The sequence below is a fragment of the Lactuca virosa genome, chromosome 3 (genome assembly GCF_052849685.1).
Source record: "Lactuca virosa cultivar CGN04683 chromosome 3, Lactuca_virosa_CGN04683_v6, whole genome shotgun sequence".
Taxonomy (NCBI): domain Eukaryota; kingdom Viridiplantae; phylum Streptophyta; class Magnoliopsida; order Asterales; family Asteraceae; genus Lactuca; species Lactuca virosa.
In genome coordinates this window covers 7,553,475-7,564,030 of record NC_136428.1, presented here as the reverse complement: position 1 = coordinate 7,564,030, position 10,556 = coordinate 7,553,475, and the positions used below count along the sequence as shown (strand labels likewise).

At 31.0% G+C, this 10,556-nt stretch overlaps 1 protein-coding gene across 1 annotated transcript; it reads right to left on the bottom strand.

Moving 5' to 3' along the window:
• Window positions 1–4,749: 4,749 nt before the first annotated feature.
• On the bottom strand, window positions 4,750–5,747 carry LOC145162194 (uncharacterized). Its single transcript, XM_079081412.1, has 2 exons — window positions 5,597–5,747; window positions 4,750–5,474 (listed from the first exon to the last, which is right to left on the bottom strand). The coding sequence occupies exons 1-2, from the start codon at window positions 5,654–5,656 to the stop codon at window positions 4,884–4,886; spliced, it is 651 nt and encodes a 216-aa protein (XP_078937538.1). The 5' UTR covers window positions 5,657–5,747; the 3' UTR covers window positions 4,750–4,883.
• Window positions 5,748–10,556: the final 4,809 nt, after the last annotated feature.

Genomic DNA, 10,556 nt, shown 5'->3' with positions numbered 1-10,556 from the left:
TTCAAAAGGTAGGAACATGTCGAGATTAATTATGTAATGGATTCCATGATTATCAATCTTAAATTTCATATGGATAATAAATATGAAAGCCATAAAACTATTGCAAGGATTAACTTAGGCAAATAGACAAATATGTCGAATATACCCCTAATTTATTTTCTTTGTGGTTATATCATCAATGGAAATTAGATGAATATCTATTTTAGTGCAGAATCTCTATTGACAACCATATGTGTCTCATAGTGCTTCCAATATTGTTCCTACAGAGCAACATACAATCAAAGAGTTACTAAATCCAAATCATCACTGCCTATCTATATCAAAAGCCTCAATTTCAATGATTAATGCTTTATTTTGAAACCCAAACATGAACCTTGATATGGAATTACACACCGGGAAAGTTAGCCAAAAAGCGGTTCATTGATGGACACTACATCAAATATTGGCAATCAGGAACAAATAACCTGCATAAAAACATAAAAATTAAAAGAAAAAACATGATGTAACTCTAAGAATTGATACAAACCTTCATGTGACTTACCAAGGTCTCGATCACAATTGATTATGTAGATTGAACACTAAATTTGTAGCCCATCACCATGTTAAAACTTAAAAGGTTGTTATAAAGTAAATATGTATATGTCTTAAAGGAATTTCAACGAATGGTTGGTGGGCCACTACTAAGTATTCTTTTTTCTCCTCAATACCATCCACATACATACACACAGAAAGAGTAGCATATGAGTAAAGGCCCAAGCAATATGCTTTTTGGAAAAGAAAACTAATCAACAGATGAAGAAGCAATGAAAGTCTCTTAATTTTTTCTAGGATACATTTTTACCTTGTTGATCTTCTTGAATAAATTACTTTCTTTGTCTACCTTTCACTAACTATATCATGGTCAACTACAAAATCAGCACCAACATATCACAAACAACCTGTTACTGCCCAACATACAAAATCAAGAACAATGAATGAGTTATGCATTGATAAATAAAAAATAGTTACTAAAGAAAGAAAGAAAAAAATAGGTAGAATCAGAACAATAAACACAAGAAATGCATACCCAACTAACAACATTCAGGCTCCATTTTACAAAATTCAATCACACAAAGCTTACATGCTTAGCAAACACTCTGTTTCACATAATAAACAACATATATATGTTACAGTCCATAATATCATCATAAATTTTCTAGCATCGTAGGATAAGTTAAGAAAAAAATAAACTTTTTCATTTTCCAGAAAAACTTAATTTCCCTATATTTACATGGTCAGAACATGCCAAGAATCAAAATATATTAGCCCCTTAAAGTACGCATCAAAGAATGGGTGAGGGTAAAGGCGAATGAGGAAAGAGTGGGAACTAAAAATCTAATAATAAGACAAATTTAGGGAATGGTGGTTACCATGGTTGCTTAGCAGTGATGGTGCAATGCTCTTGAGTGGTGGTGAGTTTGATGGTGGTGAAAAACAGAGGAGACACGTTAGGATTTCCAATGGGTCTGATAGTGATGATGCAATGCTCTTGAGTTGTGCTCTTGAGTTGTGCGAGGTATGTGGTCGTGTTACGGAGTGAGGTCGTGGTGTTGGTGGGGAGTTGCTATGAGACGGTGAATGGGTTGGCGGCTAGTTAGGGTTACAGATAAGGAGAGATGGTAAAGAGAAGGGTGAGAGGATCAGTTTCACGAAAGGGGGGGGGGGGTGTGAGGGTTACCAAGTGGTTGTTAGCAGTTTGACCGCCGGGAGTGATGCTGTTGGCGACAATAAGCAGGGGTGATCGTTGGTGATGGCTACAATGAGCAGGAGTGGGGTTATGATTATTATAGGGTAGATTGTGCAGTGGTTGTGATGAAGGACGACGATAACTTTGTGGTTGTGGTGCGGTGGTTTTTATAGACAGAGAGGGAGGAAGAGAGACGATGATTCGTTGGGTTATATATATATATACCAAAGATGATAATGATAGCAAATGGGTGATACAACGATAATTTGTTTGGAGATGAATGGTTTGTACCTTTGTGGTATTAACTCCATATATAATGAATGCAAACCAACATCACAATATTTTAGGCGAGATATTGTGATTTACTGGATTCCACATTGACTCGATCAAGGAGTAGAGGGCTAGGTCAAAGCCCGGTTTGAAGGAGTTAGAAGTATTAGGTGATAAACTGGGGAGGCGTTAGGGGTGTTATTGGGTAAACAGTGCATAAACTAATTGTACATTTTGCAATTGAGTTTGTACCTCTTAAAATTCAGCATTTGAAGCTAAATGCTTATTAAGGTATAAAGATATATACCGACCTTAATTGCACCCAAATATGATTTATTTATACTACCTTCCACTTGCCATTTTAATCAACCAATTTATATCATAATCAATTAGATAGTTTCCATCCACAAGGGTTCATTTATATTTGTCTTCTTGTTTGTATTATCATATGATTTTTCTTGGCTTTTTCTATTTGTAAGAGAATTAAAACTCTGATGTTTTTAAATAGACATTTAATGGATATCTTTTATTAAAAATCAATTTATGATTAACTATTTATATATATTTTTTAAAATAATGTAATTCCAACCAACAAGAATAATTAAAGAGTAAATTGTAGAAATGGTCCCTCTGTTTTGGTCAGATTCGTAGTTTTAATCCCTAAATTTAAAAATCGATAGGTTGTATCCATATGGTTTATGAATATTGCAATTTTGGTCATTGCTTCATATAAAAAGACTACATTCCTTTTTCCTTTTCATTTTCTTTTAACAATTTTTATTATTATTATTATTATTATTATTATTATTATTTGTTCTTTATTTTAATAGAATTTGTATAGATTTCTTATAAAATTATTTTTATTTTTTTAAATTAATTATCTAAATTATATATATATATATATATATATATATATATCATACTATCATTTATTCTTAGTTTTATTTATTTATCTTTGTTTTTGTGGTTTAAAACTCTTTTAATATTTTTGACGTCTTATTCGAATATATATATATATATATATATATATTACGTTTTGTTCGTTCACATTATATAACGTTTTTATGTTTTGCTCGAATAAACAAATTAAAATAGAACCTCAGATAATTATCAAACATCAAATACAATTATTTAATATTGTTTTTTATGCGTTTTTTGTTTACATCATTCATTTATGTGCTTTACTTTTTTTTATTCAGCTTTAAGAGGTTTTATTGTTGTTTTTTAAACGAACAATCTTAAATATTACGATAAACAACTATCATACCATCATAACAACTATTGAAATAACAACTTTATTTTAACAACTATTTGTTAAAAGAATAATCTTAAATAAAATCTACTGTTTGTTAATACCCATTAGGTATATATTGTCTGAAATAATAAAAAATCCCCCTCGTATTTATTTTAACAAAAGAAATAGTATTCAAATTAAAATACGAGGGGGCTTTTTTATTATTTCAGACAATATATACCTAATGGGTATTAACAAACAGTAGATTTTATTTAAGATTATTCTTTTAACAAATAGTTGTTAAAATATAGTTGTTATTTCGATAGTTGTTATGATGGTCTGATAGTTGTTTATCCTAATATTTAAGATTATTCGTTTAAAAAATAACAATAAAACCTCTTAAAGCTGAATAATAATAAGAAAAACACATAAATGAATGATGTAAACAAAAAACACATAAGAAAACAACATTAAATAATTATATTTGATGTTTGATAGTTATCCGGGGTTCTATTTGAATTTATTTATTTGAGGAAAACATAAAAAAAATGTTATATAATGTGAATGAACAAAACGTAAAAATAAAAATATTTAATCGTATATTCGAATAAGACGTTAAAAATATTAAAAGATTTTTAAATCACAAAAACAAAGATAAATAAATGAATATATATATATATATATATATATATATATATATATATATATATATATATAATAATTTAGATAATTAATTTTAAAAAATAAAAAGAAATTTATAAGAAATTAATTTAAATTTTATTAAAATAAAGAACAAATAAAATTGTTATATAATTACAATAATAATAATGTTAAAAGAAAATTAAAAAAAAAAGAAGGATAAGTTAGTGTTTTTTATATGAAACAAGGACCAAAATTATAATATTCATACCAGGGCATTACAGCAATGCAACCTATCAATTTTTAAACTTAAAGAACAAAACTTACGTATAATCTAACCAAAGCACAAGGACCATTTCTGTAATTTACTTGTAATTAAATAAGTGCGTATGTGTATATTGCTTAGCCAACCCCTTTTTTTTAATATTCATGAACTTTTAAAAACCCGAAGTATCTTGTTTAACTTAAATTGCAAGAAAACCTTTGCATTCATTACAGTATTGATGGCATTAAAAAAGTCAACCATAAGATCCACCAATTAAATACTCCTCTGGTCGGTATATGATAATTGTAACATTTGATGTAATAAAATACTTAAATATTAATTGAATCCAAGAAAAATCAAAATATCTTCATTATATGTACTTTCACACTATTAGTTAATTTGAAAACAAGTAACTTCAAACGAAAACGCTTCTATGCCGATGAGATATCATAAAAGATATGGTATTCTTTTGTTGAAAATAATTGCTGACACGTTTTATAACCTAAAGTCAAAATTTTAATTATAAAGAAATATATTTTTATCAAATTATATGTTTTAATGATTATTTTATAAATAAAACAAAATTTATTAAATAAACAAGTATAGGGGTTTGAAGCAGAAACACCAAAGTAGTTGTTATTGCTGGTCATATTTACAAAATTCCGACTGAAAACTATAATATTAAATCAATGAAAAAAGAGATTTTTTTTTATTATTATTATTTTTTTTTTTTTTAAGTTTGAAAGAAACTACTTTCGGATCATAAACTCTTCACCAGATTGTCTATCGACCCGCCTGAACCACCTGCTCTTCTTTACTTTATCCGAACCTGACCCGGATTCACCCGCCGCCACGTGAGCGATATCTAACCCCTTTCCCACCGGCAAGAAAACCGACCTCACAATCCGCCGTGATCCACCATCAAACAAGCTACGCAACCGGAAATCCGACGCCGTCGTCAAGCTAGCGTTCTTGCAAACCAGCACCGCCCCACGGTGGCCGAATTTCGCCTCCTTTATTATCCGGGTGAAGTTATTTTTACGGGAATCCACCACCAAGAAATCGATGATCATCCCCTTTACCGCCTCCTGCGGCTCCCCAACAACAACTTCCGGTGACATTCCAGCTTTTTCCATGGCGGCGGTGTACTCCGATTTCGAATCTTCATCGGGAACTATGCATACATGTCTGCCGCACGTGTGAGTACTTGCTACTGCCAGGCCAATGCTCGTTGTTGTCACATCCCCACGAGACCATGTTTCGACGATGAGCTTAGCGTTCCAACCGGCGGCCATCGCCGATATTAGCTCCGCCACGCTTGATCCTTCGAAAAGTTCACACTTTTTAAAGAAAAATGACAGCAGATCAGAAACAGAAAAGAAACTATTCAAATACAATCCAACATAGACTCAATTTTAATTTGCAGAAACACCCAGAATTGGATGAATTATGAAAGGCTTACGGATTTAACGGTGTCCATAAAAGCTTTTGCTGCAATCTCCGGCGACCAAACAAGTTTCATCTTATTCCGATCAACTTCTTTTTCCTTTCTTTTTGTCTTTCAGGGTTTGGTGTGTGGGTATGTGTGTCAAATGAGAAATTGTTGCTTTCTTTGCTATTTATATTTCAGAGTGATGAGGTAGAAAATATTTTGTTCCAAAATATCTTCAACAAACATAAAACATAAATGAGTGTTTATAATATTTTTTATAATATTTTGACAATCGCGTACTAGGTATATATAAAATTTATTTACAATAAATAATAGAAAAAATTACTGAAATTGTTTTTGTAGTATGGTGAAATTGAACATTCGATCCTTAAGTTTTTTTTTTCACTCGAACTATCTCTAACGTATTTTCTTTATTGTGTTTCTCGTCCATCGCCAATGCCAACTTGAAGAGAAATTAAATATTCTTTTAGCTTTGTTCCTACAAATCCTCATATTCAATTAAATGATAACATATGTAATATTAGTATATTAAAATATCTTTAAATGTTACACATGTCACTATTTAATTAGGCATGAGTATTTGTAGGAATAAAAAATAAGAAGATATTTAATTTCTCCAACTTGAATGACCCTTGTGCCCTTTCTTATTTTTTTATTTAGTTTTATTATTAGTTTTTATTTTGTTAATAAAACAAATTAAAATGTTCCATTTCACAACCCCTCTTAGACTCTTCTTCTAAACATTCTCACTATAGAAAACCCTAAAACATACTCTACCACCATCTTAGCCCCTTCACCCGACCAACGGAAAACCACCTCTGTCCGCCTCTCCTCCTCACCTACAACTCTAAACCAGTCTATTAAAACTACATGCACACACAACTAATGGTCAATATGGTTTCTACTTTCATCTAATCCCTTGGACTATTAGGTATGGGCAACTTGAAGTGGTGTTTTAATAAGAAGCAACAAGAAGAGGGGGTGATGTTCATGGTGTTATAACACCCGTTAAGAGGAGAGAGATAGAGAGAGAGAATTTGTGCAGCCAATAGAAGATCACGTTTCATCTAGTCATGGTCACAACAAGAAGCAACATAACTAGATATAACAAGAAGGCGGGGTGGTATTCATCTTGTTATGACTAGGTTATGAGGTGCCAAATCAGCAATAATAGCATTTCTCGTTGCCCATACCATATGTTTTTAGACTTTTGATGACAATTTTTTTATAGTTTGTTACTGCAAACTTTTTTCTTATTGATTACTTAATACTTAGGACTACATATCATTTTTTGTTTTTTATTTTGACCATTCAATTATATTTAGGGTCAAAATAATTTCATTATTTATACATCTAACCCCTTACATTTTAATCATATTTCATTTTATCTCTTTACTAATACTTTATTTCTAACTTTTTTACTATTTAATTTTTTGTATTAAATATTTGATCACATCTCATCCATAAAATATAAATTTTATAATGATAATATTTTCATTCTTTTTATTTTATTTTTGTAACTATTATATAAGAATTTTTCATATTTTCCGTATATGATATAATTATATATATGTTCGTATTAAAATATAATTTATGTTTAAAAATAGACTAATTAGGAAAGAAGATTTTATAAAATATTTTATATAAATGTGGATAAATTAATTAGATTTATAGAAAAAGCTTATTTAAAAGATAATTAAAATCACTGAAAAAATTATTTATTTAAAGGTCAAAATTATTTATTTCTATATACAAAAAATTATTTATTAAAACGAGTGTTATGTTTGACCACTGATTTGACTGCATCCGCGTTATTCAAAAACATTTTGTGGAGCATTTAAGACAACGATAGTTTCTTGGCCAAGTGTTGCATCTAAAACGAATCTAAGCGAAAATAAATACATAACAATGAAACTATATATATTTAAATATACAAATCAAGTAAAATAAGTGGTTATTATTTATTTAATTTTTGTATAATAAATTAATTGAAAGGTTTTTATATAAAGTGTACACTGGCGGTTTTACTATGGTGCCCATAATGGCATCACGTATGGTTTTTTCGGACGTAGTGCAAAAAATTTGATTTTTTTTTTGGTATAGTGAAACTATTAAAATTTCCTGTGACACATCTACTGTAAAATCTTAATTGAGTCCATGAAAGTGTATATTTGCAAAATTGACATTAGTTTAAATTTTCAGTGTAGGCATCTTGCCCACACCAACATAATCCATAGTACGTAAGCGCACATGTAGGCAGAGTCCCATTTATTTTTAATAAACTTATATTTGTTCGGTACATATGGATAAGTAGATGTAAGAATGAAACAAGTAAACCAATTGGTTCACTTTGATTTAATTGGGTAAATTACACGAATGGATCCATGTGGTTTGGGGTAATCTGTATAGTTGGTCCCTAAGAAGAATTTTTAACTCGGACAATCCCTATTGTTCGGTTTTGTTGCGTCGTTAGTCCCTATTTGACCTAAAATGACTTTTTTACCCTTATTAATTTCTTTTTTAATTTGTTTATTTATAATTTATAATTCTAAAAACAAAAATACCCACCCACCACAACTTCACTGGTTCATTCCTATCTCATTGCTCTCTCTCTCTCTCTCTCTCTCTCTCTCTCTCTCTCTCTCTCTTAAATCAATGAAAACGTAGAAGTCCTAGACCAAGCTTCTGACAACCTCCACAGCCCCTCCGGTAGCCTCCACAGTCCTCTGCCACCTGAAAAAAAAAGGCAGGTAATAGACCAATACAACCAACTCGTCTTCTTCCCCCTATGCTAAAAGATCCAGTGACAATCAAAACAAAATCAAACCTGTTAGTAATGAAAACCAAACTCGAAGGAAATTGAAACCAAAATCGATGTTAATCAAAACTAGATTTGGTGATAATCAAAACAAAATCAAACGAACAAGATGAAAATCAAAATCAGAATCCGATTCATGAGGTTGCTGAAACGATTTTCAAACAAGGTGTAAAAATCAAAGTAAGCTCTGATTCACATGGTTTCTAATACAAATGCCAATGGTTGGGGTGGCTCTAGTTCACTTCAGACACAGACGATTTCAATCGGGAGTTTCAACGGTGCCTTCACCCTATGAATCACCAGTTTCAATGGGAGGAGAAGGATGTTAGGGTTTTTGATATAAGGTGTCGACAGTAAGGGATAAATGGGTGGGGTGAGCGACGGGGTGGGGTTAAATAGAAGGACAACCCGTCGGACTCTCTGTTTTCTCCGGCTTCCTCCACCTTCTCCGGCGATCTGGTTTCTGTAAGCTTGCTTTTCCTGATCTGATTTCTCCGACGATTTTCTTCCGGTTTGATTTCCACATTGCTTCAGATTTGTCAGTTTCTATTCCTGGTTTCTTCGACGTTTTTTTTCTCTGGTGGAGGTTTTACGACAGCCTTGCTGAAGAAGAAAGAAAGGTTGATGGTGGTTGGGTGGAGGATTACCGGAAGAAGATGGTGAACGGCGGGAGGAGTGAAGGGGTGGGTTGGATTAAAGGAGGAGGTAATCTAATTATGTTTTTCAATAATAATAATAATATAAATAGTGAAAATAAGAAATAATTACTAAAATGAATTTTAAATATAAAAAATAACAGTAAGGGCAAAACAGTCTTTTTTAAGAGTGGTAGGGACCAAACACGCAACAAAACCAAACAATAGGGACCGTCCGAACTAAAAATTCTTCTTAGGGACCAACTACACAGATTACCCCAAACCACAGGGACCATTCATGTAATTTACCCCATTTAATTATATGATCCAGTTTTATTTATGGACAGCATAAATTATTTAAATCATGAAGTATAAAATGTAACTTCATTTGTTAGTTTTAATGGGTTTGATAATCAATTCCTTTTGTAAAAAATTGATTATAAAAATCTAACATTTTACCGAATTGGTTAAGTGAATGATTGTTTATTAAATATCCACGTATATTTTTCTAGATTACTTTCACGTAATTAAAGAATAAAACAAAAGTAAACTTTGATCGAAATCTTAGAATGTTATAAAGCAAAAGTGAAATTGAAGAATGGGAATTCAAGATTTGTGTTTCTTGGTTGAAAAGTGTCTAACCTTGGATTCCTCTGTTTCGAGAAGATTGGCCACACGGAGCATCTTGACCAAATGATCTTATTATTAATTTATAATATTTCATCATCAATTCATAAAAAGGTGGGATAACTGTTAAATTCTTATAATCTATGAGATAATAGACTAACAATGTAATCTTAGACTATTATCTTAGTTGTAGAATGTAATATTCAGTTTTTTACGAGAACATCAAAATAACGTTGTGTATGTATCATCTAAGCCATCAACTTAAAAAAATAATAACATTTTATCTATACACATTAAACGCAACAGAAATTGTCGGGTCCCATACAGAAAGAACACCCCGAGCACTATTGCAACTGGATGTTTCCCTGTACAATCTTTACTTTGAATAGGTCTAATTTGGTCATTAAATTTTCTTAATTGCACACCCAAAAAACTAATACGGTGTCCCACACAAAGATTTTTTTTACCCAACACCTATTCATAATACTTTGTACACCATATATATTTAAAGAGATGATATGCTATCATTTGTTTACTTCTTGGGCATGAATTGTAATTAAAACTTTTAGATATTCTTTACATCGATTCCTTTCATATCGAGTTACCAATTTCACTATATCGATTTATGTCTTTAGTTAAAGGAATATCATTCTTTTGTAATTTCATACGCAATCTACCATTATCATTACCTTTAATAAAGAAGCACAATTGTGAAGATCCTACTATCACTTCTAGACTTGCTCATTATGAATTGTTTTTGTTTTTATGAACATTAATTGTTACCATCCGTATGAGATTTTGAATGTTAATAGAGTGAAATTGCACTCCATTAAAGCCTATAGGCTTTGACAATGTTGTGGAGCTAGTCGAAGCTCCTATTTTGTGTTCA

Bases quoted from the DNA above. Each gene is read 5' to 3' on its own strand.
- LOC145162194 (XM_079081412.1), bottom strand. From the start codon at position 5,656: ATGAAACTTGTTTGGTCGCCGGAGATTGCAGCAAAAGCTTTTATGGAC. The intron at 5,475-5,596 runs GTAAGCCTTTCA...TTCTTTAAAAAG, and splicing joins TTATGGACACCGTTAAATCC to TGTGAACTTTTCGAAGGATC.